Source organism: Eschrichtius robustus, chromosome 12, assembly GCF_028021215.1.
Source record: "Eschrichtius robustus isolate mEscRob2 chromosome 12, mEscRob2.pri, whole genome shotgun sequence".
Classification (NCBI taxonomy): Eukaryota; Metazoa; Chordata; class Mammalia; order Artiodactyla; family Eschrichtiidae; genus Eschrichtius; species Eschrichtius robustus.
Genome location: NC_090835.1, coordinates 15,595,283 through 15,620,032, shown reverse-complemented (window position 1 = coordinate 15,620,032; position 24,750 = coordinate 15,595,283). Strand labels below are relative to the sequence as shown.

The window sequence follows — 24,750 nt, the reverse complement described above, 5'->3', positions numbered from 1 at the left end:
GAAGCCAGTTGAATAACGTAGTTACATTTTTGTAATTAGAATTTTATAATATAGATTTAATTAATGCAAGGATGATAGTGCTTCACTGGCGATACTATCTGTTTGAATTATTAAATTTTTACTGAAGAGGCAGCTCTCCAATTAGGGCTTTGTGCAACTTAATTAGCTACTTTACAATAGATACCACCCAGAAAACTGTATATTCATATTTGGCACTGTAAAGTTTGCTGGTTATAGAACAGGATTACATGCTCCTTCCATTTCCTAATCTATGTTTCCCTTCCTCTTTTGCTGCTTGTATCTGTATATAAACAGATTCAATAACTACCATGCAACACAGCTAACTTCAATACCAACAAACACCAGGCTTCTGTTATAGCAAGTTTCACTAAAAGGTGATTTGAATTTAGAGCTTAGGGTACATACTAGTTTTGTAAGTTACTCTACTTTACTTGCATAAGGTATACTTTCTGCAAAATGACTTGCATAACATTTGTCAGTCAAAGCTAAGTTTTTACCAGATAGGTGGTATTGATATTTTACCTACAAGGTAAAGGTAGGGAATGTACTCAGCATTCTGTCCCATTTTTTGATGGAAATTTCATGCTACCTAGAGCAAAAGGATGATTCCAAGATAGTTACCATCTCAAATGTATTTCCAGACTCACCAGGAGAAATCTGTTACAATGAGTTGACCAAGAGGGAATCCACTGAGGACTGTCACATGACTGATGCCTGCCTTTTGAACTGGCAAACGCAGTGTAATAACCACACTGCCCCCTGCAATGTTAAGCCTTGAAAGGTCCCTGAATTTAGACAAAAAGCAATTCACTGTAACCAGCTAGTGCATCGATAAGAAATGTCAGCAAATTCCCTCAATCACAAGGAGTTAGTTTAGGGGGTGAGGGGCAAGGGAACAAATATACAGGAACTGCACAAAGCTTCTCAAGAAGAAATTGTACAATAAATGAGTATATCTTTAGACTCCCAAGAATAATGATAATCTTCTGTGAACCATAATTTAAGAATGAGATACAAAGATGGAAAACCTGCTAATAAATTCCATCCGGTCAGGAAGGTTATAAATACCTTCTTAAAGTCCTTCTCGTCCATCAGAGTCTGAGTAATTCTATAATGCAAATTCCCATAACAAAGTTGAAAGGTACAAATAATGTTGAGGCAGAATATGTTTTGAATATTCCTAAAACTATTTTATAAATAACTTCATAAGAATATCAAACATTGGTGTCGGATTTCAACTTCTGCCCAGTTGTGACTTATAGTCCCAATGCACTGATTTTTAGGAAATTGATTCCAGCATGGGAAAGAAACAATATGCTGAAATACCGCAAACTCTCCTTTCCTACATCAATTCCATTTCACTTAATATTTTCATTTACTGGGAGTGATTTCAATGTGAATGACTCTCTTTGCAACATATAGTGATCATGTTTGGCTTTTCATTGCATTCGTACCGTTTTCCCCACATGGGCTTTGAATTGTTTATTTAGTTTGATTATGCTCTGAATGGAATATTTGCCAATTACATTCAAGGGCTTCACAATAAAGCAAAAGACAGAAAATAAGTATCTCCCTAAAAATAAATCACAGTGTTTGGAGAAAAAAGATTCCTTATCTATCAAAACTTAATACGAGCGACTCCTATGACTCAGAGCTTACATCTCTGCACAGAGAAATATGCACAAGCATACTGTTGCCTTATTGATGTCACAGCAAAGATATTTGTAGTCTACAGTTACAAAATGCAGAAATATTTTTAAGGTTGTATAAGGATGCACCACATATTTTTAACAGTATTTTCCTCTTCAGGAGAGATACGAGAACCAAGATTTGGGGTGTTGAATTTATTAAAAATACTCTAATTTTTAAAAAGAAGAACGCTTTAAGATATTACTTGTAACGTTAAAACATTACTTGTAACATAAATTTTAAATAATGTCTTTAAATGATTTTTTATACCAGATGTTCCAAAATTCCCAAAAGAAAAAATTGATCCTCTTGAAGTGGAGGAGGGCGATCCAATTGTCCTCCCGTGCAACCCTCCCAAAGGCCTCCCACCTTTACACATTTATTGGATGAATATTGGTAAGTAATGTTCTATTCTATTCTATTCTAAGGGGACATTTAATTTCATGCATCATGTAAAATAACATACTGCAATTAAAGATAAAAAATTAATATACAGTTGTCAATGTGAAATCAAGTAGATTTTAAAAACTATTTCTATCTGTTGTCTTCTCTAAGTTCTAAATATACATGAAAGCACTAGAAAACCACTAAATATGTTTCTTGATTTTGTCATATCTGGAAAGAGTAGAGGCTATTGATATGATAAAGTATGTCTATGAAGGAAATACTTTTTGTACTCCAAACAACTTACCTTTGGGATATTATCCATGTCAAAACTGAGGATGGCTTGTATCTATGTTGCTAGCTTTAAATTTCTCTTTTAATTATGTTGTACCCACTTCATACAGTGACGCACATAGAAATTAGTATTAACTTTTGTGTTTAATTTGTCAAAAACTTTTACCAATTCTTGAGTTGGAATTCCAGCTTCTTGTAAAGCCTACTTCTGGCATGTGCCTTTAGTAGGGCTCTCTAAATGTTTTTCCATTGTGTCCCACAGAGAAAAATAATAATCGTACAGCATTTGAAAGAAAGCAAAAGAAGCTACTCTTGGCTGCAGCCAAAGTTCCAGATTCCATTCATCCTAGAACTTTCCAGGCTGCATCCATGGAAGAGAGATTAATATCTCAGACACACTTCTGTGGAAATTTGTTTTAAAGAAATATGATCCTAATAAAATAAGAGTAATAATTAGTCCATTATCTGAATTGGACCAGTTTTCAGATAAGCCAGTGCAGACCCATAAAGCACAGGTAGAGTCCTGGATGGTCAGGAGAGGTAGAATGCCCAGACTCGTAAGTGCACTCCCAAGGGTTTTGTTGTTGTTTTTTGTCTTTTACTTCTTACTCACTAATTGCTTTTATAGTAAGACCAGACTTGAGAGGAATAGGAAGAGCCGACATGAAAAATAAAATGAAATTAATATAGAGGAAAGGATAATGAAAAAAGGAGATGAGACATGATAAAGGACAGTTGCCCCTTTTAATGACAAGATATTTCTTTTCCAGAATTAGAACACATTGAACAAGATGAAAGAGTATACATGAGCCAAAAGGGAGATCTGTACTTCGCAAATGTGGAAGAAAAAGACAGTCGGAATGATTACTGTTGCTTTGCTGCATTTCCAAGATTAAGGACTATTGTGCAGAAAATGCCTATGAAACTAACAGTTAACAGTTGTAAGTCCAAATAATTTATCATGCCAGCATGATTGGGGAATACAAATGGGTCTATAATTTTATTCTGGTTGAAGCCAGTTAGAGCTGGGTTGATATTTTCCACCAGCGTTTAGTTCAACTCTAGAGATGTCGTCCCAAAGAAAGAGGCATCTGCAGCTGTACATCGACGGTAGCTCTGTCTCCTGCATCCAGAAAATCAAATCTCAATTCACAGTACAGATGTATTTCACTTGACGTCTGGAAGGTCTAGTCATTTCCCCTGGGCGAAATACACGAGGAAATTCCAGGGTTTTCTAAGCAAGTCTCAGGCTCTGGATCTCTGTGATTTTGGATAAACCGGCAGGCTGACAATGTGGGAGAAAAGAACAGAGTCAAAAATAAAAAGAAGCAGTATTACAATTTTTATCACATCAAGCTTTTTTGTCCTTCCCAAATTGGCAAACTTATTTGAATTGCTCCTCTATCCTACTTGATTCTGCAGATGCCAGTCTGGGTTCCTACATTTGAACACAGTCCTTATTAGTGGGAGAAGGAACCATAGATTCAAAGGGCGGAGATAATCTCCAGCAGTTCACTGACTGAGTAATGGGCTCTGGTAGAGTCAAAAGTTGGCATGACCATTCCATTGTCTAATTTGGTTCATAATTTTGTCATCATTGTGTGTAGATTCACTATGCCAGGGCTTCACTATAGCATCCTTTTGGCAACCTCAGTTCTCTTTAATGGAGCTATAATTTGTATCTTTTCCACCTGGATTTCATCTGTAGTAGTTCAAGGTTAAGCTCATTATAAATATTTCTCAACTATATCCCCAAAGGTGCTGTTCTAGTGAAGCATGGTTATATCTCATTTTGTAATTTTTCTAAGAGAAAACTATGGCTTTTCATTCTGTTTTGATATCCACATCTACCATTATGTTTGTGAGTTTTTTTCTTCCATTTTTTTATTTCAGTAAAGCATGCTAATGACTCGAGTTCATCCACAGAAATTGGTTCCAAGGGTAAGTTGATGACGTGCAGAATGTTGACATTTATTTTCACCTACGGAAGCTCATTGTCATCTTAGAATTTGAATTTTTCCTATAATACCTTCGTGAGTTTATTAAAATACTAATATTCTTAGTAAGGAAAACTCCTTCGCGTAGAGGGTTCTATTTTCTCCCGTCCCCATTAAATATATGTAAAAAGGAGTGATATTTATAAATGCATGACTATATAAATACACCTATGTACTTATACATGATATAATTAACATAAGTAAATACATAACACGTATATAACACATTTTTAATGGAGTAATTATTATAGGTCTCCCAAAATGTCTCTCATGGTTGATCAGCAGTTTGGTTCAGAGCTGTTATACGAAGAAAAGGAAAAAGGACTGGTCGAGTGTAATAGACCTAGGGAAAGCGTTGGGTGTAAGAAAGTTAAATGGTTATTTTCCTTGCAAGACCTCTTGGAGTACTTAATACACAACTGCGCATTGTGACTCACTGAGAAAGAATACAGGTTGCAGCATTTTCCAAACTCATTTGTCTATGAAAAGGTTTTTATTTATTTTTTGTTTCCCGTAGAGCACTTACCACAGTAGTGTTCTATGGAAGATACCCGAGTAAACCTGAATTATATATAGTAGGCTGTTTTTCTGTAAAGGAAAGAATCATTTGCTTGAATGCGACAAATATTCCTTTTAAAATTGGCACCAGCATTGAACCCTCCATGCTAACTTAGATATCTAATACACTGGTAACATCGGCAGGGCTGGATGAGGGCTCCTCTTGGTGCACCCTCAGTTTGAAAATGGACTGACTAGGTATATATGGCCAACATCATTTCCTTTGAGGTCAAAAACACAAACATATATTGTCATATCTTTCCAGCACTCAGTAAAAATCATTGCACATACTACATGTTCAAAATTATTTTTCAAGAAATAAACACTTGGAAGCTATAGCGAGGTACACACTGCTGCCAGTAACTTTCATTCGTCTACTCTGATAACAGCACGTCACCTGTTTACTCTTTGCATATCGCGTCAAATTACTTTGACGTTGGATGTGAAACATAATTTGTGTGAACACTTGGAAATGAAATCAAAGTTTGCATTGAAAATGGAAGTTTCCTCATTTTCCATTGTATTTGAAAGTATTCTTAGGAAGATAAGAAATGGAACATTTCCTTACCCAGTTACTGAGAATGCTTCTGAATCTTTCCTACAACAGTGTTTGTCTTTGAGGGCCTGAGACTGCAAGTAGAGTCACCTAAAGAACTTGATAAATTCATGGATGCCTGGTGTGCACCACAGGCTTCCTGAATCAGAATTTCTGGGTGCAGGGCCCAGGAAGCTTGTCAAGTATTTAGGCACATTTAAATTCAAGAAAAATATACACGGCCATCAAACATGAACAGGTATGATTAAAATATAGAATATAAAACCATTGACTGTCAATTAACTTAAGGACTTTCATCAAGAAACTAATTATCTTGAACAGTGTTTGAACTTCTGAATTTGAAGATGTGGGTTAAATCATAACCTTTATAAAACTTGATGCAACACTTAATGCATCTGAAGGGCAACCCATGCTTCGTGGTACGAGTGGAATCTATTTAAATGGGAATATATTAAAATGTGTGAAATACATGTGAAGTAAATGTGTGAAAATAAATTAAAATGTGTGTGTAAATATACGTACACACACATAGGTCCATATGGTTAAATATTTTTTAAGAAAGATTGAGTGCCAAAGGAGTTTACTTTTCTTAGTTTGAAAAAAAAAAATCTGAGCCTTTTCTGTTCTGCTTTGTAGCGAATTCAATCAAGCAAAGGAAACCCAGACTACTGTTGCCTTCTCCCGAGAACGGCAGTGAGTCTTCGGTTACCATCCTCAAAGGGGACACCCTGCTGCTCGAGTGTTTTGCTGAAGGCCTGTGAGTAACTTGACCCCGTTCCTGATTTTTTCCATTCTGTTCTGTAAAGAATAAGGTAGCAGTGAAGGGTGTGCCTGCATCCATCTTTAAAAATGATTTCTTTAAAAAAAAAAAATCCTGTTACTACATTCCTGGAGAAAGTAATTTGCACTTCACTCTACAGATTTCAGGCTGTGACTGAGATTGATTTATAATTAGATCGCTCTTGTCAGTTGGTGAAAGTGTGAACGGAGGTGTCAGTGACAGCATTCTCCTTGCCTCAGTCAGCAGTGGGATGCCATCCTTAGAGCACGAGGTTGTTAGGCGTCAGCCCATCACTATTAGTGCAAAGGTTTATGTCTCTCTGCTGTATTATGTGTCCTGCTCCTGCTTGTTCATGTTTTTTCAGGTTCCGCGGAGCCCTATTTATCTATTACTTCACCCACCTGTCCTTTGCACACAAGCAGGTCCAGATCATGCAATTTAAGAGAGTTTCACATCAGAACTAATGAACCAAACTTTCTTCACGACTGAAGAAGTACACTTTTCCAAATCCTCCAAGTAAAGGCTAAGGAGTCTTCGCTTGGTCACCTCTTGAAATTGTGACTTTATTGAGTAACTACCGTAAGTCAGTGTAAACAAGGACCATCTTAGTTAATACTTGGTCATACAAGGTCACCTGTTTCCTATCCTCATCCTTCTATGCTTACCACCACATACCAATCCCTGCCATTGGGAATACCATGAGAAAATACATTCCACCTTCCTAGCACCCAAGTTTACATAATCAGTTTGTAAACTAAGGGCTTTGCATAGCTGGGCATCTGGTTCATGGACTAGAGTTTGAAATTCATACTCATTCATAATCCAGTGTATATTCTGAATGGGTGGTTTTAAATTGGATTATGAAGAAAAGGAGCAGATTTTAATGGTTTTACAACCCCTAAGCTTTGTAAATTTCTCTTTCCATCCAGCAGAAATATTCAGGTTGCTTATCTGTCTTAAATTGCCGAAGCGTATGATCGTAAATTAATTAGACGTGCAGGGACATGGCCTCTGTTCGGGAATTTGGTCTCTGTATTATGTGAGGAGATGAAAGACTCAGGTTCAGTTTGAATCATGTTGGTAGCTGCCTACTCTTTTGTTCTTATTCATATGGGTTTATAGTGGTAGAAATTAAATTCTTGCAGGGTTCATCACTATTCTTGGTTGACTCTTTGGGCAGGGAGAATATGTCAGTAATCCTTTTTTCCTATTTCTCGCAAATGCTATAACTTACCTCTTGAGTGTGCCGGCGACTGCATGGATTGTCTTCAATATAATAGAAAGGCTCTCATGTGCTTTTTGGAAAATGCAATGCCATGAGGCAATATAGAAGAAGAAAGTGAACTCCAATATGTGTTGTCTTTGGGGACTTGAGGATGCCTGATGCCTTGTCAGAAGAGGTTCACCTGAAGTGGTTTCTTCTTACTCATCGTGGGTTTGGGTTGGGAATCCTGGCTGATCTGGTTGCCTTTCAGGGGAAGGTGATACACTGTAAAACTTTTAGAGTACCTGAAAAATTTTCTCCTTAGAAGTTTTAAACTGCCGTAGCAAATATAATTATAATGAGGACATTGTCCTATTTATTATGTGTCAGGCGCTAAGTTTTGCCCTTTACATACATTAGCTCATTTTTTAAAATATCTTTATTGGAGTATAATTGCTTTACATTGTTGTGTTAGTTTCTGCTGTATAACAAAGTGAATCAGCTATACGTATACTTATATCCCCATATCCCCTCCCTCTTGCGTCTCCCTCCCACCCTCCCTCTCCCACCCCTCTAGGCATTGACATATATACATTAGCTCATTTTATCCTCACTGTTTCTCATGACAGTTATTCCCATTTGCAGGTTAGGCAAATGTAGGCCAGAGAGCTGAATTCACCTCTCTACACTTAGTATGAGGTGGAGGCTGGGATTCCATCCTATTTGTCTCCAGAACCCTAAACTCTCTCTAAATTTAACTTCTTTGGCATATTTCAACCAAATGAACTGTTTTGTTCAGTTAAAGGCGGGGTGAACAAAGGATGGCATTACCCCTGAATCTAAAGAAGTGGGATATAGTAGATGTTTCAGAAAATGGCTATTACTAATGAAAATATTGATACCGTTAAGTAAAATGGGAAGGCTTTCACAGGGAAAGGTTGAAGGGTTCAGATTCTACAGATTCTGTAAGGTGGAAACCGAGAATAGTTAAAATGACATTGTGAATTTCATTCAGAAAAGAAAAGAAAAGTGTTCCCTCCCCTGAAGAAGTGCAGACAGCGAGTCCCTCAGTGGGAAAGACCACATTCATGGGCCAGTGCACACTCAGTCACACCCTGTGAAAGCTTCAGAAGGATTAAAGGCAAATTCCCTCTGCTGACTGTTGGGCTCAAATTTTCTCTCTTTTCTCTCTGTTTTGTAAATTCACGAGTTTAAGCTAGGTACGATTCTTTTGCAAACAAAGGAAGTATAAGAATTAAAGTTGGCTGGGCAAAGACCTGAACAAAAGCTTGAGATGATGACATGGTGTATATTTATGTATAAAAATGGATTCAGCAATATATTTTCCTTCAAAAATTTATTGTTCTAGTGCTGTTAGTAAATGCTTATTAAATTAAAAAAAAAAGAAAGAAAAAAATTAGCAAGAATATCGCTGGACCTTCTTGCAATGGTATAGATGTGTCCTTAGATGAATTATGTCTCATAGTCATATGATACTTACAGATAATCATTTTGTCCCGTTCTTTCAAAGAATAGGTATTAGAGGACCAGACTGGTTTCCAAGGCCTAACCAAAAAAAAAAAAAAAAAAAGATTTTACAGCAAGTGAGATGCTTGTACTATTAAAGCATGGACTCACGAAAAACTCCTGATTTGGAGCAACTGAGGTCCAGAGCAGCCTGTAATTTGGCAAATTGCCATTTTGACAGATGGAGTGCAAAGCAAGCAGTTAGGAGGCATGGGTTATGCATCCTGTTGGGTGGTGTGCTCAGGAAGCCAATGGCTAATATACTCTCACAACTACCTGTCTGAGCTTCATTACTGTTTCCTACAGAAGTATGCCATGTACTGTAAGCCTGGTAAAATAAAAGGTAGTGGTTCCAGATCTGTAAGGCTGGTAAGTACTTGAGCCTCGAGGGAAGGGGAAGAGACTAGATGTGTGTAAAAGACCTTCATCTTTACCTCTAATATTTTTTGCATAATAACTGAATTAGTTTAACCACCGCCTAACAATACAATTTAAGATAATTGACACAAACAATATGAACTGTTCAATTATTAACTAGTATCTAAGTTGCCTACAAGCCTATATTCCAAGAATACATGGTTAGAAAGGAAAAAAAAAAGAGTTGGAAAAGCACAAATAAAATAGAACTCACTGATCAAAAGAACAGGTTTAGTCAGGCAAATTCAAGTTCTAATGTGTCATTTATTACCCCAGTGACTTTAAACAAATTAACTTCTTGAACTTTAGAATCCTCACTGGTAAAATGATGATAATAATGACCACATTTAGAACATACTCAATAACTTTCAGGTATTAATGATAAAAAGAAATATAGTGGGAAGGAAAAAAAATCATCAATAAAAGCAACAAAAGTGTGTCTTCCACTCAGTCATATAGCCCAAGTGAAGAGGAGAAAAAAAAAAAAAAATCTATCAGTTAAAATCAGGCATCAGTGTTTTGCACATCATTTTTAAATCACAGAAGTCTAGAGGGTCCCTCTTCTCCCAGTTGTCTGGTTTTCATGAGGTGGGATTTTTCTGTTTTAAACCCAGCTGGCTTGAATCCTCCTTCTTGTTTTCTACCCAAATAAGGTGTAAAAAGTTATTGTGTTGGTGTGTGACAAGTTATCAGTTTAGTTTTTGTTTTGTTCTTTTATCACTTGTTTGTTTTGATTGCGTGATCTAATCTTTCTAAGCAGGGGAGATTTGGTTCATTCCTCTATTGGTGTATTCCCCATCAGGGTGGACAGCTACCTGGGTGGCCAGGTCTGTGCTGCAGAGCCCACCTTGCCCTATAATGAGCTATTCCTTGTTCCAGACAGCACGTTGGGCTCCCACATCTGAGTTTTATTGTCCAATATCAGCTTCATAAGGATTAAAGGGGGTACCACATTTTCCCACTACTTGCTGTTGGGCCTTACTTTCTCGTGTTTTTCAAACTCTTCTAGGGAAGAGGGCCGTTATTTCTGGCTCTTTCAAACCACCCACAAGGAGCTAGCACACTTGAAAAATATCTTGTAATATTTCTACAGGTCCAGTAATCTATCATTCATCTAACCATATCTATTCAGCACTTACATGGAGTTAGCCCTCTCAGTAGAGGAAATAGAGGATTTCTGAGGAAGCAGCTTAGTGAAGGAGCTTGCAATGAAAGAGACTTGATCCAACCCTGATGTTCGCCATGGATGGTGGTGGGCAGGTCTGTGCACTGGGAAGCCTGATGTTTTTCAGTGGAACTCTGAGTGCAGACCTAAAAGCACCACAGTGAGGGATGTGTCCTGCGGATTTCTTTACTTTTTATTTTTCACTTAAAATAAATGTTTATCATTTATGTATTGTTTCACAGACCAACTCCACAGGTTGATTGGAGCAAAATGGGAGGTGATTTACCAAAGGGAAGAGAAACAAAAGAAAATTATGGCAAAACTTTGAAGATAGAGAATGTCTCCTACCGGGACAAAGGAAACTATCGCTGCACAGCCAGCAATTTCTTGGGATCAGCCATTCATGATTTTCATGTTATAGTAGAAGGTACGTTTCCCACGTTGATTTATTTTTCTTCTATTTAAAAAACAAAAAAGGAATCCATATGTAGTCGACCTCTAATGCGTATATGTTAAAACAGGTAAGCTGTTTCAACTTTTAATTCTAGAGAGAGCAATGGAATATAGTACACTTCAATTAATCAGGTTTGTCATTTACCCCACAAAACCACATAGAAGGGACAAATGACAAGAAAAGATCTCTGGTTAGGGACTGAACACAGATGACTTCCATTATTTATTTGAACAGTCACTAAACCTAATCTCCTATATCATCATATTATGAGAAGAAAAATTTATTTTAATATACGTGTGACACTGCATACTATGAAATCTTAAAAGAAGTAAGCCTTACCATGGGAGAAAGTATGATCATGGGCTGGAAGAGACCTTGGACTTTCCCAGTCCTTTCATTAACGTCCTGTGTCCTTGCCCAATTTACTTCACCTTTCTGAACCTCCATTTCTTCACCAATGAATTGAGGGAGTCAGACAAATTATTGTCTTAGTTCTTTCCTATTTTGGGAGTCCATATCTTGGGTTCAGATGATGTTTCATATGTTACTAATGGGGAAAGAAACATAGACAGTATGGTATAAGTGTTATTTCTCTGTCAAAAGGTCCAGAAAAACACGTTATATTCAAGTCATCTTTCTGTAAACAAGCCTTTTGAGCAATAGAAGTTGGGCTCTTGTTTGTTGTACTCATAGAAATAAGTAGGTGATGATGTCACCATTTAAAAAGAAGGTAAGCCACAATATGTAGATAGCAGGGTTCTGCCTGCTGGGCAGATGTAAAGGTTACCCAGTCATCCTGTGAATTTGATTGATGCAGACTATTTTCTGTGGTTCTGATCACATTGAGGTTTCTGTGTATGGTTTGGTTGACTGTATTGATCAAATTAATGGGATGATTACTGCATTTGTACTTATTTAGTGCCGTGTAGGCTTAACTATTGAAAGGAATGGTCTCCTTCAGGTTTCCATTTAGTGAACTGGTGCTCTAAGTCTTCCATTTTTATTCCAATAAAGTTCACCTCTTAAAGTTTCATTTTGCACAAGGAATGCCTAAGCAAAGGCCCACTGTTTTAATTAGTGGAACAAAAAAATACTCAGACCCAAATTATATTCACAAGTAAGTGTTAAGATAACTGTTTTAATCATGCTGCTGTTTGGAAGAGCAGTGTATTTCCAAGACCTCTCTCACAATGTGTGTGACTGGTTAAGTTAGGAAGAATGAAAAACCAAAGAGGAGAATATCATTTCCCTGAGTTCAACACAAGCAAAACCTGTATAGGAGAAAGCCTAGTATTATGGATAAATATCAACATTTGCCAACAGTGACATATTCCTCTGACATTAAATTATTCACTAAGAAATTCAGAGAGGAAGAGTTTGGCAGATTCATATTTTCTCTAATTTTAGTCATCGTTTGATGCCTGTACATAATATGGCTATACCATTCAACAGGGGTGTGTTTCTGTAACCCCCTGACCCAGCCCCCCGCCCCCACCAGCTCCAGCACATACCCAGGAACCGGACAGGTCTCATTGTTAGCTGCTCCACTCCAAGTTGCTGACTATTAGAAATCCTTCCAGATGGCTGGAACATTGCTACGGTAGCTGAATATTTTAACAATCTGGCCATGGTTTTCTTGACTATAAGACTGAAGCTTTCAGAAGAACTGCAAAGGTTGCAAAAGGAAAAAAATCAAGGATGTAAAATTAATTACACAATTTAAAATGTTGACTGTAGGACTCCAAAGGAATATAGGTTTCCCGAACAAATTGTCCTCACTATTCATAAAACAGCTATTAGCACTATTGAGATGTAAATAATGTTTTTATGAGGAACATTTAATCCTTTATCCTTAATGAGAAACTACTAAATGTGCCCTCAGTTGTATGTTTCAGGAGTTTTTCTTCACACATGCGAGTGAAAAGCAAACTGAGCTCAAGAAGTCTTTTTTCTGTTAAGTGTGAAAGCAGTAAATATATCCTTCATTAATCATATGGACGGAGGAGTTCACTTTCATTCAATTTTCTTCTGCCTTCCTGTACCTTCTTCTTTCCCTTTCTTTGTCTCTCGCTTGGACACTCAAATTAAATAACAAGGATTAGCCATATAGGAAAAGAGCAATGTTACCGTGAACTTTGAAAATCTAGCCCATTCTGAAAACACTCATTGTGCTTAAGTAAAAGCATGTATTTTACTGTATTCTCTATATCTGTGATACTTCTTCTTTATTACTGAACACAAACTCCGTAATTTAGGCTACAACATTCTAAGTAGGAAAACAAACTGCACTTTCAAATCCTATAATATGTATAAGCAACAACAGCCAGGATGTCTTGATGAGGCACATCTATCCTTTCTAGGAATCCATGGTCCAAATATAATATTACACATTCAATGAAAAGAGATCTATTAAAATGGCATCTAAAAGTTTCTAAATCCAGAAATCAAAGTATGACCACAGTCGCATTTCCACTGATTATATAAAGTCACGTTACAAAAGTTTACAGCACAAACATTGGTATCATGTAAGGCTTTTGAAACTTAGTAAGTATAATAGGAAAGTATTTATACATAATTATATACCCATAATTTTGCTGCATTTTAAAAAGATGTCATGAACTCAAATGCAATTCAGTCACTGATCTATTTAAGAAAGCCTCATTTTCAAATAAATTTATTTCCAAAAAGTTGCAATGAAATTCAAGTTTGCTGAACCTAATAATTTTTGATTTGTTAGAATATAGATATTTTATAGAAATCTGTTATAAGAAAATAACCTGTGTTGTATGTTTCATAGGTACCAAATTTCCTGTTTTATTTTGTTTTCCTTCTAGTGAAAAACATCTCTTATTACATTCTAAATGTTCAGACATTTGCATCTCAGTTTTGAGCAGTGTGAGAGAATTTTATCATCTTATTTTTTAATTTACAATTATGACTAAATGAGTAAAGTTTCAACGTAAGTTGTTTTCATCAGTTACCATAGATCTTAGGATAATAGATACAAGACTGGGATTCCATGATGTTGTTTTCTCTCAGAGTTCTCCATTTTAATCATTCTTCTCTCTTGAGCCCTTTTTTCATCCTTTCAAATAGATCTTACCTGTCAGGAATAGAGTTGCATGTTCCAACCTCTGGAAAAATCTGTTCTCTGTCCCTGCATGCCCTTAGCCTCACTTCAGACACCAGACATCTCCTGTCCTGTAGCCGGTGTCCTCAGGCTCACCATGTGTCCTATTGTCAACAAAGTAGCAACGAGGTTAATATGTTCAATCAAGATGTGAAATTATGAGATTGTGAGTGACCAGAAGTCAGTGATTCCCTCCTGTCCAAGGCCCCTTCCTTTTTCTCTATGCCTTTTTTACTGGAGTCTTTGGGGATCAGTCATTTCAGTTCAACTCAAAATTACCCCACATGCATCTGTTCTCATTGTTCCGGTGTCGGGGAGAAAGAAATTTTCCTCTTTCCTTCTATTTTGCTGTGGCTCATCTAAGAATTAAATTGACATGAGACAGATTAACAGGAGAAAATCAAACAAAAGTGTAATAGTATGTATACATGGGAGAGAGCCAGAAAAACTGAGTAACTCACCCAAATGGCCAAAGCCTCATCTTAAATACCGTCTTCAGCTAAAGACAAAAGAGGATGTTTGGCACTTCAAAGGGGGACAGGACCGCATCTCCAAGGAAGACTGGAGATGGAAGAGCAAATGTTTGGTGCGCAGATGTTTGCTGGGCCAGACAGAGACAGTGGGACACAGGGAGGACTCTAATCTCTAGGCCCTGCAGAGCTGCCCCTACCACAACTAGCCCATGTTCTTGGCAGATATTTCTGTAGTAGCTCTCTTCCAGAAACAGGCCTTCTATCTAAACTATTTTAGGCGGTTAGGGGGGAGGTCAGAGTTTCTTCCTGAGTCTTTCGGGCCTTGATTGTTTTCAGCTCAAAATAATCTGCATGCCAAAGAAATATTTTGGGGTGGCAGATTTTGTTCCCCTATACAAAGCAGCGGAGTCATCAGAAAGAGAACAATTCTGCCCTGGCTCTTCAGAGATCACTAATCTAGTGATCTAGTCTAGGTGCTCTCACTACGGATCCCAATTGTGAGATTCTCAGTCTGGGCTGGAACGAGAGCAGTGTCATGACAGACCCAAGAAGAAGATGCTCTGAACAAGACAGGCATGAAGTCCCTTTCACCTTGCACGGCCAATTCTACCTTTGCTCAGGAACAGCTTAATTCTTCAGGAGAAACAGGGATGAGAAGCATAAAAACAAATTTCCAAACATTTATAAACAAAGCTTATGAGAAGGGGTTCAGGTACAGTTGAACGACGATTTCTAGTGAATACGCAAAACCTCTTGAGTCAGTTGATAGCTGTTGGGGAAGCGTGGATTTCGAAGCAGAGAGTGAAAGTTGGTAAAGCTATTTGGCCTTGGTTCCTATCTGTGCTCCAAATTAGTGAAATAGTAATGAGTTAGAAATAACACCACGTTTACTTTGGAGTCTCGGTGCTGATCATCCAGTAGGTCTGCAGGTCCATGGAATGGCAAGAACAGAAAGTGGAGCTTCTTTTCCTGGTGACCCTGGGCAACTTAGATGACTTCTCCAAAGCTCAGTTCTCCATCTGTAAGGTGAAATGGTTGGATAAGTTGGTCATTTAAGCACCCTTTACTTAAGATCTAACAGTAGTAGATCTAAATGCAGATACTGAAGGATTAATGAAATTTGTAGGATGAGAATAGAAATGGAGATCTTGATTTTATTATTCATAAAGATTTAGAGAAAGGTCATAATTACATGGTATCCTTTATTATTTTTATTGAAATATAATTGACATATTACATCATTTGTTTCAGGTGTACAACACAATGATTTGATATTTGTATGTATTGCAAAGTGATCAGCACAAAAAGTGTCGTTTTCATCCATCACCACATAGTTACAATTTTTTTCTTGTGATGAGAACTTTTAAGATCTAATCTCTTAGCAACTTTGAAATAAACAGTACAGTAGTATTCATCTGTTATAGTCACCATGCTATGTATTATTTCCCCATGATCTCCTGTATTTTTACATGTTCTGAAAGCAATAGTCTTAGTTTTCTACTGTGAATAAGAAAAATTTCATGTTTTCTCTCTAACTCAAATGTTTAATTTCACTGTGGTTGTATGAAAAGACCAAAAGAAAGTAACAGTCCCATAAAAAATGCAGACAAACACACAGAAACTAAAACCCTTCACCTCGGAGGGTCATGTGCAGTTTATAATTTGGACTACTGCATTTTAAACTAAATGACTAAATGTTTACAAATTGTAGATTATGAAGACACATATAGAACTTGGAATTTAACAAGTCCACACCCTGTTGAATAATTACAAAGCCATGTCTCTTGCTCGGACTTAAACTTGCCAGGGATATTTGTATATTTTTGTTTTCCCTGGTGAATTTATAGACTTTTTTTTCCCCACATAATCCCTCTTTTCCTTAAAAAATTGTTTAAATGACATTTTTCATTTTATACATATATGTATCTTAAAGACTTTCCTTTCTGACTAAAAACGGAAATCCAGAAATGTCTTGGGGAAAATAAGCAACCCTTCCTTGATGGGAATTACTACCTGCCGGTATTGTGCAATTTTCTCTGAAATCAAATTATCCAAAGCATCCACACTTTAATATGAATCTTTTCTTCACTCCTGACATAGTAATATACTTAAGGTGACAAAACATGACAGTAATGTTTGCACTAAAGAATGTCTCCTTCTATACTGAAGCACCACTTAGAATTATAAGATTGGAGCATTAGGGCATAGAAAGATGCAAGTATATGATTTAAATCTATCTTTTCCTCCATTGTTTTGAAGGCAAAAAGGTAAATATTGGTTTCAGGATTCCTTCTCCCACCCCCTTGCAAAAAAAAATTTCTAGGAAGTAATGTCTCCCAAATTCTTAAGATAGATAATTAGATATGGACAAATAAATGCTATAGAGTCATTAATTAAGAAATATTTAAAATAATGGCTGAACATTTTAATTTCATGAAAAATTTTTCAAAATATATTTCTTGAATATCAGCCACTTTGGATGACTTGCACTCAATAAACTTCACATGTTTACCCCTCCTTCATTTTCTGTAATGAGATAGATACTTGTGTAGCTAAATAAAGTGACTGTAGGTAACTATTTTTAGTGTGTTGATTTTATTATACATGCTAAGATTCCAGACTGCAACACACACACACACACATGAAATGAAAGCACATAAACACACAAACCCTATTCCAGGCAAAAACAATGCCCATCTTGCCTTAGAGAACATTTATGAAAAACAGCTAGTGTGAAACACTTTGTTGTGTCTGCCATCTGCTGGTGCATACTAGAAATACAGCCCTTAACATTTTTGGACCTTCTGTGATTGAGAAAATGCTGATGAGCTCTTCAGTTTATTTCCAGAGCCCCCTCGCTGGACAAAGAAACCTCAGAGTGGCGTGTATAGCACTGGGAGCAGTGGTATCCTGTTGTGTGAGTCTGAAGGAGAACCTGAGCCCACAATCAAGTGGAGAGTCAATGGTTTCCCAATTGAGAGTAAGTGAAAACAACTGTGAGGCAATGCTGAAGGCAGTGGTTTGCTGGGACACAGTGTTTAGACACCCTCGTTATGGCTAAAGTGGAGTTGGTAAGTGGCTGGATTGACAAGACAGATCTAACCAGGAAATCCAAAATTGCATCTTTCAAAGCAATTTGATTTATGCTTAGATTTATGGAAAAGCCATAAATAATATTTGTTGGGCTATTATGTTAATTATATAAAAATAAGGTTTAAAAAATAAGACAACTGAATGACATAGAGGATGCACCCAAGGAGGAAGCGTTCCTCTTCCTGAGAAGAAACAGGTGCAGGGACCTAGTGGTTGAGAGCACAGGCTGGAATTTAGGACTTCCCTTGGATCCAGGCAACAGGGGCTCCCCACTGTGCTCTGCTCTTTACAAGGACCTGCTATGGCATGCCTGTCTCCATGATTTGAGAAATCCGCAGGGCCAAAGACACATGCAAAGTCTGAACCTGGCTCATTGCATGTTCTCGACCAAGCTTCAGTACCCAAGACCAGAATAATCCCCTGTGCCCTTCCCAGATGGGCTGGGTGTGGAAAAGAAGGGATGGACCAGGGCTGAAGGCCTAATCTCCCCACTCCACTCTGTTCCGGCATAGAGCTCCAAGAAGTCCCAAATCCTCAATTTGAACCTAGAGCCCTGGTCTTTTTTTTTTTTTTTTTTTTAAGTTTTTTTTGATGTGGACCAATTTTAAAGTCTTTATTGAATTTGTTACAGTATTGCTTCTGTTTTCTGTTTTGGTTTTTCGGCCGCGAGGCATGTGGGATCTTAGCTCCCCGACCAGGGATGTACCTGCACCCCCTGAACTGGAGGGCGAAATCTTAACCACTGGACCGCCAGGGAAGTCCCATCCCTGGTCATTTTGAATGTCTTTGTTAAAGTAGGATAATGGAACAGATCTTATTGGTCAATTGATCAGCTTGATTTAGAGCATTTACAATATGGAGACATATGTGTGTTGATTCTATTAGCTCCTTTGCCCTAGACCCACTCGTATCAGGGTAGGCATCCTGGTGACATATAGACCTGGAGTCCCAGCTCGGCTGTGCACCGAAGCTTGGGGAGATTCACTAAACAGCTCAAGATCATACAGCTGGGAATCTCCTGAAGCTTAGGTTTTTAACTGCAAAATGGAAACTAATGGTAGTTGGTTGTAATTGAAAGAGATCAATGGCATCTACCAAGTAGGATATTACTTATCTGTAGAACACTGTGAAAGTTTATAAACTCTGGATCCAGAGGGTCTTTGTTTGCATTCATGCTCTGCCATTTACTAGCTGTGTGATTTGGTGTATTACTGATCCTCTTAAAACCTGTTTCCTCATCAGTAAAATGGGGATGAAAATAGCACCGACCATTGGGGATTTTTATGTAGATTAAATGACACACATAGAGAATGTTTAGCACAGTGACTGCCACACAAACAACACTCCCAAAGTATTGTTTACTATTGTTTTCACATAGCAAATACTCCGGAAGCCTTCGTGCTCATTGTTATTTTTGAGAAACACATCTGTTTTATTTTTCTTTATATGACAGTAGGTACAGTGTCAATGACAAGCAGATACTAACTGAACACATTCGATGATGAGATTGAAAATTAAAATGATAGTTATTTTAAAATATCTATTACTCACACAAGCTTATGACTATTAATCTAGAAATTGTCAAATAAGAGTATGACCATATCTACTTTCTCAGCAGATAATGAAACAAAATCACTTTCAGTTCTGTCTTGTTATAGCTTTCAGAAGAAAGAATGTGCCTACTTATTTAAAATACAAATACTTCGGCAAAACAATGAGCAGTTCTGAAAATTTTTTTTCTTTTCTTTTTTTGATTGATACATAACGAACATGCATTATATTAGATTCAGGTGTACAACATAATTGTTTGTCATTTGTGTATATTGCAAAATGATCACCGCAGTTAAGTCTAGTTAATGTCTGTCACCTTACAGAGTTACTGAATTTTTCTGCTTGTGATAAGAACTTTTAAGATCTACTCTCTTAGCAACTTTCAAATATGCAATACAGTATTAATAACTATTACTGCCAGGCTGTACATTATATCTCCATGACATTCGTTTTATAACTGGAAGTTTATACCTTTTTACCCGCTTCACCCATTTGGCCCATCTTCCCACCCTCTGGCAACCACTAACTGTTCTCTGTATCTATGAGCTTGTTTTGTTTTCTGTATTTCACATATAAGTGAGATCATACAGTATTTGTCTTTTTCTGTCTGACTTATGTCACTTACAATAATGCCCTCAAGGTTGATCCAGGCTGTTACAAATGACAGGATTTTCTCATTTTTATGGCTGAATAATACTCCATTGTGTGCATATGTGTGTGTATGATATATATATATATATATATATATATATATCATATATATATGTATGTATCATATATATACATTTTCTATTTGTTTTGCTTTTGTGAATCTGTCTTGTTTTTATTTATTTATTTTTTAACTTTTTATTGTATATTGGAGTATAACCGATTAACAATGTTGTGATAATTTCAGGTGCACAGCAAAGGGACTCAGCCATACATGTACATGTATCCATTCTCCCCCAAACTCCCCTCCCATCCAGGCTGCCACATAACATTGAGCAGAGTTCCCTGTGCTATACAGTAGGTCCTTGTTGGTTATCCATTTTAAATATAGCAGTTATCTCACATTTTCTTTATTCATTCATCTGTTGATGATACTTCAGCCCTCATTATTAGTTTCCTCAATTTGAGACATTTTTCCTCATTTCTTTAGAGAACAGAATAAGAAATGAAAAATAAGACTTCAGGTAAATCAGAAATGAAAACAACTTTCGTTTATAAAGAACGTTAAGGATGCTAAAATAAAAAATGCAGATTTTCTGGAACATAAAATCATAAAATTTTATATTTGAATAGCACTTGGCTGTTTATGAAGAACATTCACATACTGCTTTGTCCCCACATGAGCCTTTTAAAGGGAATACGATTATTCATATTTAACAGATCGATTATTTCATTCAATAATATTTATTGAATGCCTTCTTTGTGCCAGGCACTGGCCTTGTTGCTTGGGAGATAGCAGTGAATAAAACGGACAGTCCCTGCTCTCATGAATCGGACATTCTAGTGGGGAGAGACAAGCAACAGACAAATAAACACATAAATGTGGTTAAAGTGAAAACTAGCTGGGGAAGGGGTGGGTGTAAGAGAAGTCCAGGACCTAGAGCTGCTCTCCGATTTTAAGATAATACTAGTAAGATCCTTGTGGTTATTTATCTTTGAGTAGAGATCTGAAAGAGGTGGGTGATGCAGCTATGCAACTACCTGTGAAAGAGCTTTCAGGGTGGAGAGGTCAGTGAGTGTAAAGACCCGAGGTATGTTTGCAGTGTTGAGGAAAAGCAACGACTGCAGTATGGCTGAAGCCGAGTGAGTGAGGAGGGGGCAGTGCTGGGGGAGATTAGTCCGGAGGTGCAGGGACCACATCATATGTAAAGGGGAAGGTCCAAAAGGGGACTTGGGATATTATTGTGAATAAGATGGGCAGCTCTTGGACGATTTAGAGCAGAAGAGTGACAGGCTCTAATTTATTAACAAAGAATTTTTCTGGCCTCTGAATGGAGAAGCAATTGCATGACTCCAGCTAGGAGCTGCCTAAAAGATACTGGGCCCTTGGGCTAGATTGGTAGTAGTAACAGTTAGGTTATGGATTTATATCCAAAATAGAGCCAACACGTTTGTTGACAGATGAGCACATCAAGGCTGAAGACAAACTAATGCAAGATAGCACAGCTGAGTAATGGCAGACCTAGAACCAAAGCCACATTTTTGGAACCCATGTTCTGTGTTCTTTCCACAGCTCTCCTTGCTTCCCTGCCAACAGGTCATAACCATTTATAATTGGGATGTTTGATGACAGTGGGATCACTAAAGGGTTTGAAATCTCTTTAAGCTTATATTTTTAGCAATTACATATCCTTTATATAGAATATTTGAAAATTAAATCAAAATGATTACTATTATTGATTATAAGCCTAACCTTTTTCAAATACTTTGCATCCAATATTTCTGAGCCTCCTAGTGGGCCCTGTAAAGGAGATATTTTTATTCTTTAGGTTGTAGATGTGGCAAATGAGGCTCAGAGATTACATTACTTACTTGATTGAGGACACAACCCGAGTGAATTTAGAGCCATAAATGGAACTGAAATGATTAATTCCAGAGCTGAAGTTTCTCCCCCTATATTGCATTTTTGCCCTTTGAGCTGACCAAAGACAACTTATGTCAGGACTAGTGGTTTTTGTTTGATAAAGAACTTGGCTTTCTAGAATTCTGGAAGCTCCTGGAAGTCTGTATGCCACAATACTCTGCAGTTTCCATACCTATCCCAGAAGGCATCTTGGAGCAATGTTTAATTACTTGTCACCCAAACAGGAGGCCATAGTTTCATTTCTTCTTTTTGTAGTGCTATGCAGGCTCAGTTTACCATGGGGCAAATGGTATAAGATCTGAACAGGATGATGGGGTTTACTCTGAAACTTGTAAAAACTCGAAGTAGGGTGTGAGAGTACAGGATGAGATCAAAGACACAATTCTTTTTAACGTTAAAAAACTTGTAAGAGCTACTCATCTTGATGCTTCTTAAGAGATAAATTGTCCTACGGTATTGTATCAAATTTCTATTGTTGCCATAACAAATTGCCACAAATTCAGTGGCTTAAAACAGTGCACATTTATTATTTTACGATTCTGTAGGTTGGAAGGCCAACGCAAGTCTCCCTGGGCTTAGATCAAGGTGTCAGCGGTACTGTGCTTCTTTCTGGAGGCTCTAGGAGAGAAACCCTTTCCTTGTTATCTCCAGCTCCTAGAGGCTGCCCACATTCCTTGGCTCACGGCTCCCTTCCTCCAACTTCAAAACAGCAATGTTGCATTTCTCCGACCATCCTTTCGTAGTCACGTCTCTCTTTGGCTGGCCATAGCCAGGAAAGGTTCTCTGGTTATAAGGAACCTTATAATTCCTTTGGGCCCCCTTGGATAATCCAGGATAATCATCCAATCCAGTTAGACTGTGGCCATCTTTCAGGGGCTATTTTTCTGCCATGGGTAAAATGCCACCCAACAAAAATGTTTTCAGTCATTCCAAGAGATATTTACTGACTGCCTCCTCTGTGATAGCTGCTCTTTAGGCACTAGGAACATAGTGCACAACACATAGACAAGGTCTTGCCCCCATGGAGCTCACAGTTAAGTGTAAAGATGTATTTATTTCTCACTCCCAGAGGGAAAAATGATGTATAAGAATCTTAAAAAAAAAAAAAAAAAAAAAAAAAAGGTTCTGAAGAACCTAGGGGCAGGACATGAATAAAGATGCAGACATAGAGAATAGACTTGAGGACACGGGGAGGGGGAAGGGTAAGCTGGGACGAAGGGAGAAAGTGGCATGGACTTATATACACTACCTAATGTAAAATAGATAGCTAGTGGGAAGCAGTGACATAGCACAGGGAGATCAGCTCGGTGCCTTGTGACCACCTAGAGGGGTGGGATAGGGAGGGTGGGAGGGAGGGAGATGCAAGAGGGAGGGGATATGGGGATATATGTATACATATAGCTGATTCACTTTGTTATACAGTAGCAACTAACACACCATTGTAAACCAATTATACTCCAATAAAGATGTTAAATAAATAATCTAGTTTATTATGTAATATTCAGTGTTTTCTATGACCTTAAACTTAGCATAGTCACTTTTTCTTTTTTTTCTTTTTTTTTTTTTTGGCTGCATCGGATCTTCACTGTTGCGCGCAGGCTTTCTCTAGTTGCAGCGCACAGCGGCTACTCTTCATTGTGGTGCGTGGGCTTCTCATTGCGGTGGCTTCTTGTTGCAGAGCATGGGCTCTAGGCACGTGGGCTTCAGTAGTTGTGGTGTGTGGGCTCAGTAGTTGTGGCACACGGGCTTAGTTGCTCCATGGCATGTGAGATCTTCCCGGACCAGGGATCGAACCCGTGTCCCCTGCATTGGCAGGTGGATTCTTAACGACTGCACCACCAGGGAAGCCCATAAATGAAAAATTTTAACATTTGTGCCCCTTATTCAACATTCCTAGCTAATATGTTTCTCTTCCCACTTCTTGTTTGTAGTTTCAGAGCAGGGCACGTGCTTTGGCACATGGCCAAATGCTGTGGGAATGGGGCTCCCCTGGTGGTGCAGTGGATAAGAATCCGCCTGCCAATGCAGGGGACAGGGGTTCGAGCCCTGGTCCGGGAAGATCCCACATGCAATGGAGCAACTAAGCCTGTGCGCCACAACTACTGAGCCTGTGCTCTAGAGCCTGCGAAACACAACTACTGAGCCCTCGTGCCACAACTACTGAAGCCCGTGCACCTAGAGCCCGTGCTCTGCAACAAGAGAAATCACCACAAAGAGAAGCCTGTGCAGCGCAACGAAGAGTAGCCCCCGCTCGCCGCAACTAGAGAAAGCTGGTGTGCGGCAACGACGACCCAACGCAGCCAAGATAAATAAATGAATAAATAAATCTTAAAAAAAAAATAAAGTACCATAAATATTAGATTTTCTCACTTCCAAAAGATATGTCCAGAATTATACATGGATAAGCAGTGGGGTAAGATTTATTGCCGAAAAGGTAGAAAACCTGGTCTGTGCTCTCAAGAAGAGTTTAGCCCTGGGAAAATGAAATATATGAGCTATTTATCTGAAGTGGTTAAATAGCAAAGCAGGGCAATTGAAATGAATGGTGTAGATGGGAAAATTGCAGAAGGGCAGAGAAGTGAAACAGAGGAACAACATGTCAAGGGGGAAGATAGCAGTCAATATTGGTGGATTGGGGGGATCCAGCTGTGTTGGTCATGTGGTTTATGCTGGGCAGTATCAGGACTTCAATTACAAGAGTAAGTGAGATTCAGTTCATAGTGGGACTTGAGTGCTAAACAGAAAATGTGGAATCTTACTTGTGGGTGTGGGTATGGAGAGGCAGACAGCTAGAGATCAACACATATTTTGGCAATAAATACTCATTTGAAGGACGATTGAAATTGCAGAAGGGTCTGGAAAGAAAAAATCATGGTTGATGTTA

At 38.0% G+C, this 24,750-nt stretch overlaps 1 protein-coding gene across 3 annotated transcripts in view; it reads left to right on the top strand.

Annotated features, from left to right (window-relative positions):
* CHL1 (cell adhesion molecule L1 like) overlaps positions 1-24,750 on the top strand; it is an 80,452-nt gene that overhangs the window by 18,137 nt on the left and 37,565 nt on the right. For 2 of the 3 annotated variants that reach the window (XM_068557897.1, XM_068557895.1), the window contains exons 4-9: positions 1,984-2,106; positions 3,159-3,329; positions 4,282-4,329; positions 6,136-6,256; positions 10,836-11,020; positions 17,499-17,630. In XM_068557897.1, coding sequence (XP_068413998.1) covers positions 1,984-2,106; positions 3,159-3,329; positions 4,282-4,329; positions 6,136-6,256; positions 10,836-11,020; positions 17,499-17,630 — 780 coding nt within the window. The remainder of the gene's footprint in view (positions 1-1,983; positions 2,107-3,158; positions 3,330-4,281; positions 4,330-6,135; positions 6,257-10,835; positions 11,021-17,498; positions 17,631-24,750) is intronic. The other variant, XM_068557896.1, reaches the window with a different exon arrangement.